The sequence below is a fragment of the Notamacropus eugenii genome, chromosome 1 (assembly GCF_028372415.1).
Source record: "Notamacropus eugenii isolate mMacEug1 chromosome 1, mMacEug1.pri_v2, whole genome shotgun sequence".
NCBI lineage: Eukaryota > Metazoa > Chordata > Mammalia > Diprotodontia > Macropodidae > Notamacropus > Notamacropus eugenii.
The window spans coordinates 249,689,988-249,708,229 of NC_092872.1; the positions used below are offsets into that span (position 1 = coordinate 249,689,988).

At 38.2% G+C, this 18,242-nt stretch overlaps 2 protein-coding genes across 9 annotated transcripts in view; both read right to left on the bottom strand.

Moving 5' to 3' along the window:
* Window positions 1-18,242, bottom strand: part of MARCHF8 (membrane associated ring-CH-type finger 8) — a 128,508-nt gene that overhangs the window by 91,011 nt on the left and 19,255 nt on the right. The gene's annotated exons all lie outside the window — the stretch shown is intronic.
* On the bottom strand, window positions 3,349-5,059 carry LOC140517348 (beta-Ala-His dipeptidase-like). Its single transcript, XM_072628522.1, has one exon. It carries the CDS (start codon window positions 4,956-4,958, stop codon window positions 3,531-3,533), a length of 1,428 nt encoding a protein of 475 aa, XP_072484623.1. The 5' UTR covers window positions 4,959-5,059; the 3' UTR covers window positions 3,349-3,530.

Below are 18,242 nucleotides of genomic sequence, written 5' to 3' on the forward strand. Positions count from 1 at the left end.
TAGCATTGAAGGCCCTCATCAATTCGACTCCACTCAATACCTCTAAGCTCAAGTGGTCAGGGCAGATTTGGCCCTCAGGCTGTAGTCTGTCTACTCTTAGTCCAGAACAAGGTTAACAAAGATATTTCTATAAGGGAGAGAGATGAAAGGTACAGCAAACCATAGTACCTAAGGTTGCACCATTATCTGTTCTTTTAGGAATCTTTCTTCCCCTTAATAATGACAATTATGTTTGCTTTCCAGACAGTCAAGATAAGAAAATGAAAAGAAGCACCAGAGAAAGTGGAGAAAAGAACCTTAACTCCCATTCTCAACTTAGGTTTTCATGAATTAGAGGGATTGGGCCCCAAGAAAACAGACAAGTAACAATGGATACAAGCTCCTAAATGAAGACAAATGTGAAATGGGCAGCCTCAGGAAACAGCTAGTTCTCCCTCACTAGAGATCTTGAAGCAAAGACAGGATGATGACTCATTGGGACAATTACAGATAAAATTATTGGCAAACTATGGTTTGCATTACCTGCCACTCTTGCAATATCTCTTATCTCTGGGTCTCAGACTTTCTTGCTCATGTGGAAGGTTAGTTCTAGTTATACAGTTACTTCCAGTCATACAGTATATTCCATGTTGACTGATCTCCTTTACTCATACAAAAAATCTATTGTAGCTAGTGGTACAGGAAAAGGAGCCCTGAGCCTGGAATCAGGAAGATCTGAGTTCAAATTCAGCCTCAGATACTTACTAACTCTATGGTCCTTGACAATTCAATCTGTCTACCTCAATTTTCTCAACTGTAAATGGGGATAATAATAGCACCTACCTCACAGGATTGTTATGAGGATCAAATGGTACTTGTAAAACTCACTTAGTTCAATGCCTGGCATATAGTAGGCATTATATAAATGCTTATTCCTTCCCTTACCCTAAAGTGATACTTAGACCCTGGTTCTTAAATGGCAGGTAGTTCCTAAAACATACTTCAAGATACCTATTTTCTGCATTAGGATCTAGTAAAGGCTCCACAGGACACTTCTCACTGCTGCCCTTTGCTGGTCAACCCTCTCTTCTCTATCTTCCTTTATTATTCCTTCAATCTCTTGCTTCTGAACTTCTAACTTTCGGTGAAAATGCTGGTGTACAGGAGACAAAGAAAACTAGGCAGAGCCCTTCTTCACTTCAACTGAAGTGACAAATTTCTACATTTTTAATTTAAAAATGTGAAAATATTTATTTTGGCTGTACCAAGACAGAACACAAACTGCTACAGTGACTTTTGCCTCACAAAGTCTGTAAAAGTCAGTAAATGCCTCATTTATTTCAGGGTGACTATCTACTACAAAACCAAGGTGAGTGTGTGTGTGGTGTGTGTGTGTGTGGTGTGTGTGTGTGTGTGTGCGTGTGTGAAGGTTCTGAGGGAAACCGAAGCAAGGATTCTTCTTTTGAAATTTAATTCTTCCCAATTAACAAAAGTATTTTCTCTGCCTCCTACTTCTCATATCCATTAAAAAGGAAAAAAAAAAACCTTGTAACAAATATGCATTTCATCAAGCAAAACAAATTCCCACATTAGTCATGTACAAAAACATCTCAATCGGTAATACTTTTTATCTGTATCACACACGACAGCTGCTTGCTGGTTGGTCTGCCTCCCCACTGAAGTCCATCTCATCTGCCAAAGTGATCTTCCTAAAGTGCACTTTTAAACATGTCATTCCACTTCCACTCACTAAACTTCAGCCAAATCAGTCAATAAAATATATATTAAGCACCATGTGGCCAGCACTGTGTTAAGTGCAGGGGATATAAAAAGAAGCAAAAGACAGTCCTGGCCCTCAAGGAGCTCACAATCTATCCTAGAAGATAAGCAAACAAGTACAAACAGCTATTTACAGGAGAAACAGGAAATAATTAGGTAAGAGTTGGGTGGAACAGGTGAACACCACATCCCGGGAAACCATTTCAGCAGAGGGGCCAAATCAGGCTGAGGGTAATCAAGGGGTCTCAAACCCATTGGTGAGTTAGGGGGGTGTCTACCCCAAGGCATGTGAAGACTTCCTCTGGTGGCACGAGCAGATGAGAACAATTTGTTCCAATGGCCATGAAGGCAGTTGAAGCAGGCAATATAGAGCACTTAGAGCTTGGTCAGACACCAAAGATGCCAAGGTCACTCCACTCATCACCAGTCATCTTGACTCTGTCCTGCCACTGGACTATGATGGCTCTGGAGGAGAGAGCGAGGCTGACAACTTTGTGCAAGTCTGCCTCACTTAAATCCAATTTATGCACTAATCAAAAGGAAATAATTAAAAAAGAAAAGGCACTAGGGGTGGGAAAAGGCTTCAGACAGAAGACAGGATTTTAGCTGGGACTTAAAAAAGGCCTGGAGTCAAGAGATGGAATGTCTTGTTTGTGGAAGAGCCAAGAGGCCAACGTCATTAGATCAAAGAGTAAATGCTGATGAGTAAAGATGTAAGAAGGTTGGAAAGATATGGGACTAGGTCATGAAGGACTTTGAACTTGAAAAAGATTTGGTATTTGATCCTGGAAGTTATGGGGAGACACTGTAATTTACTGAGTAGGGAGGTAACCTGTCAGATCTGTGTTAGGAAAATCACTTTGCTGACTGAACAGAGGACAGACTGGAGCGGGGAAGAGACTTGAGGGAGCCCAGCCTACCAGTAGGCTATTGCAATAGTCCAAGTGTGAGGTGATGAAGGCAAGTACCAGAGTGGAGACAGTGTCTAAAGGAAAGAAGAGGGTGTATTTGGGAGATGGTACAAAGATGAAATTAACAGGCCTGGGCAACAGCTTGGCTATGAGGGTAGGGAGAGGGGAGGGTAAGAAACAGGGAATAATCCAGGATGACCTAGGTTGCTGTAATGGTAATTTAAATGGGAATATCTCTCCCATTCATTAATAGGCTTGTGTGACCTGCATGGGTCACATGGAAGTCTGGGTCACATGGAAGTCTGAATCACATGGAGTCTGTGGTATGAGGAGTTTGCTGAATGGATGGATCAGGAAGGGTAGAACAGGAAGAGGATGAGCTAGACTAGAGTTGAGAGAAAGTTAGTTATGAGAGCAGTCAGAGCTAGGAAGGATGCAGACAAGCAGGCAGCTGGCCAGCAGGAGCGAAAAAGTTCTTTTGTGATTTTGTTTAAGGGAGCCTGCTTGTGATTTGTTTAATGGAACTGGTTTGTGAGAAGGCTAGCAAGGGGAAGGCTTGGGGATAGTATTGTTCTCTGCATGGCTATTGTGTATAGATTTTTGTTACTATGATGGATTTGGCTTTCTGGTGTCTGAATAAATGTTCTGGTTCTGCCTTCCATGTGGAGAATCTGTTGTATTTTTTTTTTTTTTTTTGCTTTCAGAATATTTTATTATTTGTCCAAATTTCCCAAGATAATTTAAATGAAGCGATTTAAACAAGCTTTTGGCTGGAGAGGAGAGTTTTCCTGTATTTGGATGACATCCTTGTCCAGTAGGATCTGGCAGTTTAGTAGTCTTAGGGTTGGAAGCTTGAGTAAGTTATGAATGCATCTTAGCCAACTCCAGGAAAAAGGCTGCAAACAGTTTGGATCCCTCTATATAGTTGTACCTGTTTATTTTCTCATTCTGAGAGTGTTCTCCATCATCAACAGCTCCTAGTGGTAGCATCATCACACTCTTTTGGATAATATCCTGGAATGTTTTAGCAATTGGAATAGTCGATCCATCTCGTATCATATCAGGATCTACTCCAAACACTGTTTTTATCGCTCTCCTTGCAGCCACATACTGAAGATCATGAACATTAGTTATCCATGGGGGTACTCCTAGTGTCATGGTGACTTTCAATTTGTTGGAACTATTGCGCTGAGAAAATACATCCTCAAGGTGCTTTTTCACCTGTGTCTCCACGACAGAAATATTCATGTGAGGTACTAAGCGGATTGAAAATTTTCCTATTACTTGGGCAGGTATGACTGTTTTAGCTCCTGGTTCATCAAATGCTCCCTCAATCCCATGGATGGAAAGAGATGGGTACCTCCATAGGTGCATAAGGATTTCCTCCTTGGTGTCAAATAGGAATTTTTCCACTTGGCTACTATTTTGGTATTCTTCTAGGTTCAAATCAATAGCTTCATACATCTTCTTTTCCTCTTCTGAAAGGGGAGCCACATAATCATAGATTCCAGGGATCAGAATATGGCCTGATGAATCTACCAGGCTGCCAAGAAGGGATACCAAATCAGCCATTGGTTCATTGAGGATGCCACCAAAAGTTCCTGAATGAAAATCTTGATCCCTGCATTTTACCTCCACAGTGAAGTATGTGTTTCCTCGGGTTCCATAGGTGAGAGCAGGCTTCTTCTTGCTAATCCACAGGTTGTCTGAGATGACAACATAATCAACGCTAGAGAAGAAACGATCTTTTTCTCTTCTGACAAGCTCATCTAAAGAAAGCGAACCTGCTTCTTCCATTCCTTCAATGATGAATTTAATATTCACTGGGATATCTTGGTTTAGGGCTTTGAAGGCACCCACTGCATTAATCCAAGCTAAAACAGGTCCTTTGTTGTCTGTTGTTCCTCGTCCATAAAGTTTTCCATCAACCTCTACCAGGGTGAAGGGGTCTGTATGCCACCCATCCTCTTTCTTGGCAGGCTGTACATCCAAGTGACCATAAAAACACACCGTGGATTTCTTTGGGTCATTACCAAGTTCAGCTAGAAGAATGGGAGGTATTGGAAGTTTCTGCCCATCAGGTAGCTGTTGATGTCCCATGTCTATTGAATCTACAGTGGCTCCTAAGTGTTGAAGCTTTTCTGCAGCTATATCCATCATTTTGAAGATTTCTTGTCTGAAGTGAGGCAGGGGTTGAACAGAATCACTTTCAATGGCCACCCATTCCTTAAGTGACTGAATAAATTCATTTTGATGGAGATCAATGTACCGGAAGATGTTCTCTAGCATTCCTGAGGAGGGAGGGGAAGAAGAGGAGAACAGCCCTCCCTCAAGAAGGAGAAGTACTGTGAAGATGGAGGAAGCCTGTGCTTCTCAGGTTTGATCCTGTCTGCTCCAGTCACAGAGGCTGCTTGGGCCCTCTTGTTGGTTTGTATTTCTTATAATGCCAAGTCTTAGAGTTTACAGGTGTCTTGGTATCCTTATTACAAGATTATAGAACAGGCTTTGCTAGATTTTTTTTTTTTTTTTGTGGTGCAGTATACCTAGACTCAAGCTAGAATGCTCATTGAGCTAGATCTAGTAAAGGAAGTGGATCGAATCTGTTGTATTTTGCAATTCTGAATTGTGTGAGGATATTCATGGCCACTATAGGCACTGAGAATATTGCGTTGGCACTACAGTTATAAACCTGAGGTATTGAGAGGATGGTATTGCCCTCTACAATAACAGGAAAGGTTAGAGGCAGGAGAGAGGGGGAAGGATCTAGCATATGAGTGGGATAGACTTAGTGAAGACTCCTCAGATTGTAATTTTTCTCCCAGGGGTGAGGTAAGGCCTAAAGGCTCAAGGTTACAATATTTTTAGAATAGAATAGTTCCATATAAGGATATAAAACTGTGTAGTGTATTAGGGTCTCAATGATTGGACAAAACTTACATAATTCCTCGATGTCTTCATTTCAAAAGGGATTGGTTAGATTTCGTGTCTAGAATGTAAGACCACATTCTCAGCTAATGAGGATAATGGTCAGTGGGGGGAGGAGGGACTTGCGTTAGGGTCTATATAAATCACTGTCCTTTTCTTTGTCTTCGGCTTTCCTACTCCTACAGGTGAGCCCCGCTTCTCAAGAATCGAATAAATCACTTTTCTGTCATCACTTTGAGAGGCCTCTGAGTAAATGATTTATGTAGGGACCTGAGCCATCCCACATAGTTTGGGGGCTCGTCCAGGATCTGTGACCTTTCTGAGAGATGGCTGACAGCTCAGTTCAAAGACTGGGCGCCCGTGGGGAGAGATTTCCCCATCGTCCTTGAAAAGGGCTGCTGGGCCTCCCTCTCTGCAAGGTAACGACCTGAAGCAGAGGAACTCAGTGAAGACAGAAAAGAATAGAGATAGGGACTCCAAAGACTCCGAAGCTGTGAAGTGTGTGAAAATGCCAACCGGTTGGTGTTGAAGTTTGCAGTCAGGCAACTTGTACGCGTATACGACCCAGTGGTAAGTGCGGGGTGGGGCCTGGGGCTCAATTCGTTGAGTCTTAGATAGACTCGGGGAGAAGGTGACGACTCCCAACCAAATTAGTGGACTGCAGGACCCCAGGGTGAAGGGCCCCCCCAAAAAACGTTTGCTGGGTGACTGCTGGTGATGGGCGACCCTCACCTGAGAGCTGGCAGGAGAGCTAGCAAGGGAGCTAGCATAATTTGTTGAGTCTCAGACTCAGAGGTGTTGGCGACAACCCTTGACCAAAGAAGCTAGCAGGAGAGCTAGCAAGGGAGCTAGCATAATTCTTAAGAAGCTAGCAGGAGAGCCAGCGGGAGAGCTAGCAAGGGAGCTAGCACAATTTGTTGAGTCTCAGACTCGGAGGTGTTGGCGACAACCCTTGACCAAAATGGGACAAAAGCAGTCCAAGAATAGAGCTTCGGAGTGGAGTCAGGAAGAAATACTGGTAAACAGTCCCTTGGGAAACCGATTACAAAATTGGCATGAATTACCAAAATTATAGAGAAAAGAATGTAGAAGATGATTAAGTATTGTTGTTTCATATGGGGTGAAAAGACATTGGAGGAGGAGGCACAATCTGGCCCAAATATGGTTCCTCCGAGGACTGGGTTTGCCAAAAATTTAAACCTATATGCACTATTCTATTCTGTTAAATGTTTTGTCTGTATATGTTGTGTTGGTATTTCTGTGTGAATGAAAGTCTGTGTGTCTCTGTTTTTATCTGATAAGGTTGTAAATTTAGCCAGCCAGCCAGCCAGCAGGAGCAAAAAGGCTGAGCTGAACTGTCCTTGAAATTCCTGTTACTCCCTTTCTTCAACCCCTCCAGACTAGTTTCAGAGGGGCGGAGGGACAAGGAGGGAGAGAAAGGAAAAAAAAAAAATCTTTTTTCCCTCAGACCTAAGAGGCATGCTAGGAACCAATTAACCATTTCCTGCCTCACCCAAAAGAAGAAATTTTAGTGTAATGGGAAATAACAGAAAGTTAAGTGAATTCATTCTGGTCGTATTTGGAATTGTGAATAGGTGAAATGTGTCATTCTTAATTTAATGTTTCAGATAGGTTAGAATTTATTAAAGTTTGGTGGAAGTAAGCAGAAGATTAGAAAGTAAAAAAAATCTCAAGTAAGCAACTTAGAGCTGAGAGTTTTGGATTTAGGTTTAATTCGATCAACATATTTGATGCCAGACAATGTATTTAAAGTAAAAAGATAGTAAATTTAGGTTTTTTCTTTTTCTTTGCAGAGTGGGAGGGCCAGAAAGGGGTGGCCTTGGGAATCCTGGCACTAGAGGAGGGCAGAGACACCCAGCAGCATTTCTGCCAAAAATGTTAGATCTATTAACAAAAGGATAGGTATTTGTTAGATGCAACATTAATCTAATGTAACTGTTACACGATTTTAAATTTTGTAATTTATTACATATAGATTGGGGTTTTAAAAAGATGTGATAGAAATTTGAAAATTTAAAACTTACATTTGGTTATAAAAAAAGAGCTGAATAGGTTAATGGCTTCTTTTAAGTAAACTTAAATAAGTTTAAATTTTTAGGTAATCCATCTAAATATTGTATTAGAAATTTCATTGTTAAGTTAATTAATGAATTGGTTAAAAAGAGCTGTTATGAATTTTTTTTTTATAAGAGTTTCCTTGTTGTAGCATTCTTATTAAGAAAATGAGAACGCTTTAAAAATGTACGGGTATATATATAGGTGTGATTTTCAAGCCTGTTTCATCTGAGCATGTATTATGTTAAAAGTTTATTTCTGCTGTTGAAAAGGAAATTTTAGCTAAAATTGTTTTTGCCATGAATCAAGCATTTACTCTAAAGTTATTTTTGTAAAAGAAAGTTTATGGGCAAATGTGAAAAGGCTTTGGGTTTAGGTCTTTTCTTGTGATTTCTGTCAATTAGTTTCAAGGGGATTGTGATAAATTGCAAACTGTTCATAAGAAAGGAAATATTTGTTGTATTAAGAAATACTTTGTAAAATCTTTTGTATGGATTTTTGGAAGGCCTACTTGTCCAATTTGTATTTGTAAGTTACAAAAGTGGGAAGAATTTAGTTTCTCTAACAGGATGTGAAAATGCAATTGATGTCATCTGAAATTTATTGTTCGGGTTCATAGCTAAAACAATTTGTTATCACTTATGAAAATTATGTTTGCCATTTGTAATTCTAATGCTAAAACCTAAAGCTGGTACACTGTGTGTATATGTGGGAAAAGAAGCAGTCCTCAGGCTAGTAACAAGTACAGCCCCAGCAGCTGAGGAGATTGTATTAGAACTTGCTTTGGTGAGAATTTGAAAATGTACAAGAAATGATCTTCAGTGATTGGCTCTTTAGGGCAAATTTAAGATCTAAGAGGTAAATAAAATCTCTGGGAACATTCTTTCTAAATCTAATGGGAATAAGTAGATATTGTATCATTGTTACATAGAACAAGACTGGGATTTAAAGTTAACTGTAATTGTATTTTATTTACAGGCGGATTAAGGGAAAGGAATCCCTTACAAAAAAAAAAGGGGGGGGGCCAGGTGGTCTGGGAGCTCCAGGAATGGTCTTGATGGGAGTGGCCAGTAAACTGGAGATTTGGACGGATAGAATTAAGAGTAGGAAGTAGAATAGACTTGGGCATAGTGATAGAGTGGACCTTAGGAGAGCCAGTTCATGTGGGAAAAAAAAAAAAAAAAGGAGTTTTCAAGGTGAGGTTTTCCAGGGCCTTTAGATAACTGAGACTAAAACTCTTTTGGGGTAATGGACAAAGGTCCCAACTTGGAATGAGATCTTTACAGGTTACAAAATGATGTAAAAGCAATTAGTATTAAAACAATTGACTGAATTAATTACTGAGACTAAATCAGAGACATCTTCAGTTTGGGAAAAAAGAATTTCAGTCTAATTTTCTTAGAGGTAGGTAGTCTCTGGTAATATTTGGCATTGAAAGTTAAATGATTGTTTTGATTTGAATTCATCACACGAACATAAAAATTCAAGTTAGTGTTTGAACTTATCACATGTGTAGCTCATTCTTTTAGAATGAGCAGGGTTAGAAAGGGATAAGGTAGTTTGGGAAACATATAAATCTACTAGAGCAATGACTTATGAATGTTATTCAATCAGGAACTAGAACATGTATAGAAAGGCATGTAGGCTACTTAAGACCTGCTTCAAAAGATGTTCCTTGGCCAATGTGAAATTAGTCATGTTTGAAACTGATTATTGGAGCTTGCTATTTTAAGATTTTTGTGGGACTATTAACTGACTGTTTTTCTGAGTCTAACTCCAGGTGTGGATAGCAAGAGAGGCGGTCTGAACCACTGATCCATGATGCCAGTAAGCCTGTGAGATGCTGGTATGAACTGCAAAAGGTGATCTCATGGGAAAGTCGGGAGAGCGACTGTTCAGCCTGGGCTGAGGTAGGATTCTCCTGACTCAATTTCCCCACTGACACCTGGCAGACTTGAAGTCTGGCTGAACGCCAGTTGACAATGTACTCCTGCCTGGAACTGACAATGAAGTGAGGGAGATGTTGTTTCCCTGCAATGTCCCTACTCTTAGTGGCAAATTCCTAAAATCAGAAGTTTTGTAAGTAATAATACCAGATCTGTTGAATAATAGATTGTTGGTAGGGGAACATCTGAGGTTAAGTCTAAAACTGAGCTAACAGGTTTAGGACTTTAGACCAACAACAATAAGTTAGGGTCCTCTAATTCTAAGTAATAGTGTGGAGATGATTAGGTTAAGGGCTTGTGAGACTAGCATGCATAGTTATTATTTTGTCCTAGTTGGTTAATGTTAAATGAAAAATGGTTTGTGGACTATATTGTAAATGCTTTAAAAGAAGCATCACATGATCAGAAGTTGGAATTGTTTTATGATGTGATATGCACTGTGTTAAAAATGATTATTTATTGTATTTATATAAGTACTGGAGCCTGGTGTTGACTCCTTAGTGAAATCTCATCTTCCTAATGAGGGAATGAATAATGACTTACTGTGAAATGTAGAAGCTGCATTTTAATGTGAATTTTCTTTTTTTGTTAAATGACAATTTGTCAAAGTTTCAATTTTGATTTTTGTAAGAATGATAGGAGTGGTAATCTAAGATGGTATTAAGTTCAGTTCTGTAGGAGAGTGGACATCTGGATTTCTACAAAAAGATAAAGAAAAGAAGATGGTGCGATGCTGTGCTGAAGGCTGTTTGAAGGAGCATCCAGATCAGAAAATTTCATAAGATGATATTTCTCCCCAGACTGCTGTATGAGATGGAACCTCTAAATGGACAGTTCATTAATTTAAATCTCTGTATCTGTACTTATGACAAGGGGACTGCCCCCTGTAATTTGCTAATGTGTCAGTCAACTTTGCTTCCTTCCCATATTCATAAAAAAAAAAAAAAAAAAGGAAGATAGATGAAAGGAAGGATTCATAAGGGAAAGAATGTGAAGAGGTATTTATTGATTGGATTTAGGTATGGAAAAAGGAAAAATAAGAGGAGGGGAGGAATATGGGTAAGCTGAACCTTGAACTATCTATTCCCCCATCCCAATTCAGAAAATGTTTAGCATGATTGGGAAGCCAGTAGACAAAGTTATGGAAAGTTATTGCATTTAAAAATTTTAAAGTTGTTTACTTTCATTTATAATTATTGCTATTAGTTATTAAACTCTCAAGCTTCATGCTTGGAGACACACTTTGTCAGTATTTAAAAGCTCCGTTTGAAGCGTGTGTGAGAACACACAGAATTTGGAAAGGGATAGCCAATGAGGTATATACATATATATATATTCATTATAAGTTTTGTTATTTGGGGAACTATACTAGGATTATTATTGTTTGTTCTTAACAGGATTCTCTGTTCAGCAATTGTCCTGAGGCAACTACCACAATATCTAAACAGGACTCTTCTATTAAGGCTGTGTGGACTTGACAAACCGTGGGAACAATGCAACCAAAATGTCATACCCTGGGAATGTCCCTTTTAGGCATGATCCTGTTCCCACTGCTGGGACACCAGGCCCCAGTTATCAACCCCCCTCTTGAAAACAGTTTCCTGGCCCTAATTCAGACCATTGCGGACACCTTTGAGGTATCCGACTGTTAGATTTGTGGGGGGACCTCAGCGGTTAAGCCAATGGCCATGGGTAGCAGTACTGCTGAGTCCAGTCTGGATTTTAAGTAATAGATCTGTAGTACATGACAGAACAAGATTCTGGACAAGCCAAGAGAAACACCAAGGGTCTTGGTGAACTTTGTTTAAACCAAACAGGACCTGAATTGCAGGAGACATGGCTGGGAGAAAGTAATTGTAAATGGACATTCACACGAAGGCCAGAAACTCTGCCTCATGTTGATTGTGCCCAGTATGCAAACAGATGGGATCAGAACAGTATTACCTGTTCAGATGGTAGGGTGATTCCCTGTACCCATTCATTTTTCCCATCCTCTTCATACGAAGAGAGAGCAAAAGGGGAATATCACGAAAGTTGTGGGTATAAGTTTTATAACCCCTCTGATCCCAAAACGCCATGTGAAGGGGTTCACGACCATGACTATTTGTGGAGTTGTATATATATGAACAGTACAAAGAATAACACAGAATATAAAGAATGGGTATGGAAGTGGGAGAATGGAACACATAGGATGATGTTTGATACTTTCTGGAGTGTAATCAATAGAACTGGGGAGAATTATCAACATTGTATATGGAAGAGGAAACAACAACTATGGAAGGGTAAGTCAGAGATCATGAAAGGGGGACCATTAGGCCCGGATGATGTGAAGTACTTTCCAGCTGTGGATTATAGAGTAAGACTGTTTCCAGAGGAAAATCCTGCTTTGAGAGGGCATTATTGGATATGTGGACAGACAGCCTATACTCACCTTCCGCTAAACTGGAGAGGTGTTTGTTACATTGGATTGGTGAGACCTAAATTCTTTTTCTTGCCTGAATCAGGGAAACAGCATCTAGGGGTCCCTCTATATGATGATTTAGCAAAAAGAAAGAGGAACATCGACACCTCCCTCACTCAGACTGGAAATGCAAATGGGTGGGGCGATACTTGGCCTCCTGAGAGGATAATCAGAGAGTATGGGCCTGCAACTTGGGCTCAAGATGGGAGCTGGGGTTACAGAACCCCTATATATCTATTAAACAGACTAATCAGACTCCAAGCAGTAGTTGAAATTATAACCAATCAAACAGCAAAGGCTTTGGACTTATTGGCTGATCAAGCCACACAAACTAGGGAAGCAGTACTGCAACATAGATTAATCTTAGATTATTTACTTGCAGAAGAAGGAGGAGTTTGTGGGAAACTCAATATACCTACATGTTGCTTAAAAATTGATGATAATGGAAGGATAGTGAAAGAGATCACCAAGAATATCAGGAAAGTTGCTCATGCTCCCATACAAACTTGGGGCTCCCCTTTCAATACATCCTGGTGGTCCTGGTTTGAGGGGAGCTGGTGGAAGAAGTTACTGTGGTTTGGCCTTATAGCAATTAGTGGTATTGTATTATTTCCTATTTGTTTATCTTCTTTGATTTCACTAATTACTAAAATAGTTAGAAATTCTTTACTAAAACTTGCTAGAGTAGGAGAAAGGACTGAAGGAGCCATTTGACTGATGATATTAAAGAAGGAAGGTTGGGCACCTGTGGAGACAAGAGACATGAATGATCCTGATTGGGATGAGGAGATTAATAGACAGTGTGAGATTATGTTACAGAACTTTGGTTGAAACATCCGTGAGAAGTCTTCAGGCTGATAAAATAAGAGGAGGGATTGAGTGGGACAGTAATTCATTATTGGTGGAACTGTAAACAGATCCAACCATTTTGGAGAGCCCTCTAGAATTATGACCAAAGAGTTATTAAAGTACCTATATTCTTTGACCCAGTAATACCACTCGTTGTTCTGCTTCAAAAGATGATTAGGGAAAAAAGAAAAGAACCTACATGTTCTAAAATGTTTATAGCAGCTCTCTTTGTGGTGACAGACAACTGGAAATTGCAGGGATGAAGATCAATTGGGGCATGGCTGAACAAGTTGTGGTATATGATTGTGATGGAATACAACTATGCTATAAGAAATGAAGAGCTCAATGATTTTAGAGAAATGTGGAAAGACTAGCATGAAACAATGAAGAGACAAATGAGCAGAATCAAGAGAACATTGTATATATTAACAGCAACATTGTTTTAAGAACAGCTTTGAGCGAAAAAGTTATTTTGATTATAAATACCCAAATTAACGACAAAGGATATATGAAGAAAGATGCTATCTGCATCCAGAGAAAGAAATGATAAACACAAATATGTATAAGACAATTTTATACACACACACACACACACACACAACACCCCTATTTGTGTCTAATGGTAGACATTTCTAGGGTGGAGGGATGGAAGAAAAAATTTGCACAATAATTTTGTTGTATATTTGAAAGGAATAGCAATTTAAACTTGGTAGATTTGCAGTTTCATGTGTAATCATCTTTTTAAAATTGTGCTATGTTATGGAAATTCTTGTTTTATTCCATAAATTAAAAACAAAATAAAAAATAAATAAAAGGAGTGTTTCCCCCTTCCCTCCCGCAAAACAGTTACAATGGTTCCCCATCACCTCTAGGATCAAATCAAAAATCCTCTGCTAACATTCAAAGACCTTTATAACCTGATCCCCTACTACCTTTTCAATTTTTTTACACTTTATGGTCCATCCTACATAGTCTTCTGGCTCACCATTCACATATGTCTACACCGCAGACCTTCTCCAAGATAAAAATTAATAGGCTAACTCAAGGGACTGTGTGTCCAAATGTATGCTGCAATCTGAGAAATAAAAGTTATTTATTCACTTTGGTTTTCAAATGTGTAAAGCCAGACTGAACTATTACAAATGATTATGAAATAATGTCATTATGGACAGAAATATTTAGAAATCTTCGCTATCAGTAAGGAATTGTTCTACTGTTTAGATTATGCACTAACCCAGAGAAATTTTCTTTCTATATGGTCAATGCAGAAATTTGTTTTTGCTTGATTATACATGTTTCTAACAAGGATTTTGTTTATCTTGCTTTCTTAATGGGGAGGGAGGGGAGAAGGAATATAAGGTAGAACTTCATGAAAATTCAATTTTTATAAAAGGAATTATAACAGAAGATTTAAAAACCTTACTTCCATCACCTCATGAAAAAAACTCCTAAATGAAAACTCCTGGGAATATTATAGCCAAAATACAGAACATCCAGTTCAAGGAAAAAATACTGCAAGTAGCCAAAAAGAAAAGAATTCAAGTACCAAGGAGTCACAGTAAGGATTAAACAAGATTTAGCAGCCACCACTCAAAAGAAGTATAGAGCTTGGAATATGATACTCCAGAAGGCAAAGAATCTAGACTTACAATCAAGAAAAACTTAACACCCAGCAAAGCTGAGTATGATCCTACAAGGGAAAAAATAGACCTTTAACGAACTATTGAACTTTCAAGCATTCCTACAAATACAGGTATATGAATAAGCAATTATAAGAGATTAAACTGGGATAAGCTATTTACATTCTAATATGAGGAAACAATGTGTCCCCTCAGAATTCTATCTTTATCAGAGATGACTGAGGGAGTCTAACAAGACAGAGGGTCTGGGAATAGTTTTGTTATGTTTTATGAGGAAAAGTAATACATTGGGTAGGAGAAATAAAGAGGAAAATGGGAAAAATTACAACATATAATTTGAGTACAAGTAGAAGACTGCAAGAAACAGTTAATATCATTTTCATCTGGCTACTAGAAAGATGAAATATACACACACATTTGGGTGCAGACATGCATTTCACTCAACAGGAAAACACAGGCAAGGGAGAAGAACAAATTAAGGGAGTGATGAATCCTAAGCAAAACCAACTTCAACCACAAAAATGGATCTTGAAGAGGATTTAAAAGGAAAGAAAAAAGGATAAGAAACTGTGTTTGGATGCTGGGTAAGAGAACTTCTAAAAGGTAAGTGAAGCAGAAACATCTTGCATCATACGTAGAGCACTCACTGACTTGTACAGAAGACATTTCTTCTTTCTCATCATGCTCTTCTTTATAAACTGATCAAGATTTCAGAAACTTATGATGAAACATTTCTACCTACCCTCCTGACAGAGGTGAAGGACACATGTAATGTATACAGGGTATATACTTAAAAACAAGTATCTTTCTTTTCCATTGGGGGAAGGTGAGGGAGGAAAAAGTAGCTTTTCACTGACTAAAAAATAAGATTAAGGTGCTTTCTTTTAAAAGATGGTATAGGTTGAGTGCAACTAAGATTAGAAGGGAAACAGGTAAGTGGAAAGACAATCTTTGCAGCAAGTTTCTTTAAGAAAGAAAGGTCTCAATTTCAAGATATACAAAGAACTGATTTAAATGTACAAGTATAAAAGCTATTTCCAAATCGATAAATGGTCAATGGATGATGAAGCAGTTCTCAAATGAAGAAATCTAAGTTGTAGTCATATAAAAAATGTTCTAAATCAATGATTAGAGATATACAAATTAAAGTAGCTCTGAGGTTCCAACTTAGACCTATTTGAAAGGCAAAGCTGACAAAAAAAAAAGGGAAATCACAGATACTGGCACACTAATGCACCGTCAGGCGAATTGTGAACAGGTCTAACTATTCTGAGAAGCAATCTGGAACTATGTGCCAAAAGTTACTAAACCGTGTATCCTTTGAGACAGTAATACTGTTACTAAGCCTATCTCAAAGAAGAAAAGGATCCATATTTACAAAACATTTATCGTGGCTATTTTTGTTGTGGCAAAAAATTAGAAACTGAGAGGATACCCATCAAGTGGCCAAACAAGTTATAGTCTACACATGTGATAGAATCCTATTGTACTGTAAGAAATGATGAAGGGGATGTTTTCAGAAAATAACTGCGAAGAGTTGTATGAACTAATGCAAAGTGAAGCAGGAAGAACCAGGAAAACTATCTACACAGTAACGACAATATTGTAAAGATACTCAACTTTGAAAGATTTAGTGACTCTGATCAACATAATGACTCACCACAATTCCAAAGCACTCAAAATCTAGAAAGGATTATTAATGAGTTGATTGCAATGAGAAAATTAGAAAAAAATAACAAATAAGCCCAAAAGTTGAGAATTTTGAAAAATATGTGGAAAAAAAGATAAATTGGGCACTAATAAACAAAACTAATAGTAGTTCTTTGAAAAATACAAAAACAATGTATTATGAACTATTACAGATTAAAAAGGAAGAAAAATAATTTCAAAAAATTGAACAATGTAAAATTACAGGAAGAAAATTATTATTGGGCCTATATGTGCAATTATATACCAATAAAATGCAAAATGTTTAAATTTAAAAGAATGTGAAAGAGATGTCAAGCAATTCAATATCAGAAAAAAAAGCAGCTAGGTGGCACAGTGGATACGGCACTAGGCTTGAAACCAGGAAAACATCTTCCTGAGTTTAAATCCAGCCTCAGACATTTACTAGCTGTGTGACCCTGGGCAATCACTTAACTCTGTTTGTCTCAGCTCCTCATCTATAAAATGAGCTGGAGAAGGAAATGGAAAATCATTCCAGTATCTTTGCCAAGAAAATTCCAAACAGGATCGGGAAAGATTGGATATAACTGAAACAAGTGAACAACAATAATCAGAAAAAAAGAAATGTGATTAGCAACAAAGGTTATGGAAGAAATCTTGGTCCAGATGGATTAATAGGAAACTTCTATAAAACATTAAAGAAAAATTAATATCTATGTTATAAAAATTGTTCTCAAAAAATTAAGAAGTCTGCTAAACTCCTTATATGGGACAAACATAATCCTAATAATTATAATAGGGAAGGAGAAAGCAAAGAAAGAAAACCATAAATCAATATTACTAAAAAATATTGATTCAAAATTTTAAGACAAAAATATACAGGAAAAAATTGTTTACTATGGTCAAGTTGGACTTATAGCAGGTATGCTAGTACGGTGATTTAACATTAGAAAAACAAATTGGATGTGATTATATCAACTGATGAAGAAAAACCACTTGACAGTGTACAAAATTGATTTATGATAAAAATCCTACATAGTATTGACATGGGATCATTAAAATGATAAAAATATGATACAAATTACATATCCAAAATAAAAAATTATTATTATTTGCAATAAAAAAACACGAGAAACTTTCCCTATCAATACAGGAGTAAAACAAGAATACCCTTTCCCCCTCTATTATGTGACATGGTTCTAGAAATGCAATTGACAGCATTAACTATAGCTAAATGAAGGACCACATTCAAAATTACTTCCAGTTAATTTGAAAATCAACATTTTTAGTTATGGGAAGGAAAAGCATTTCCTGTTAACACTATTCAGCATTTTTCATTTTGTCTGCTTTTTAATCTTCAACATATCATGATGTATTCTCTGAAGCTATCTGGAATAATACTGGAACTCATATATACCACTGGTCCATTCATAAATGAAAATTTCACCTCATACTTCACTAAAAACAAAAAAAACACCTGAGACTATTTGTCAAGAGGTTACTCTCCTCTCCTCTTCTCACATTACTCATATCCCTTCATGCTTCACCTCCCTCACAGCCACTATCTCCTCCTTACATGAAAGACAGCTGTCTCCTTGCCAAGGCAAAATCTATTTCCCATCTTCTCCAGCAGACCATCCCTACTATCATCCTATTCTCTCTAATTATTACTCCCTCCCTATCCACTGGTTCCTTCCCTGATGTTTATTGTTGTGTCTGCCCTTTGTTTTCGAAGAAGACCATGACATCAGAGAAATGATGACAGGACTTGCACTTGACTTTGTTTTGAGTGAGGGAGGGCTGTGCAGGTCACCAGCCTCACTTCTCCTCCTGAGCCATCTGGATCCAGTGACCAGATATTCATCAGAATGAATGGAGATGGCCCAGGATGCAATGGGAGGCCTTGGTCTTTTTAGGCTAAGGTCTTTTCAGATACTTAGAGGGAGGTAATGCCCATTCAGTGAATAGGCCTCTTTAAGAAGCAGTCAGGGAATGGCCCCTTTAATGA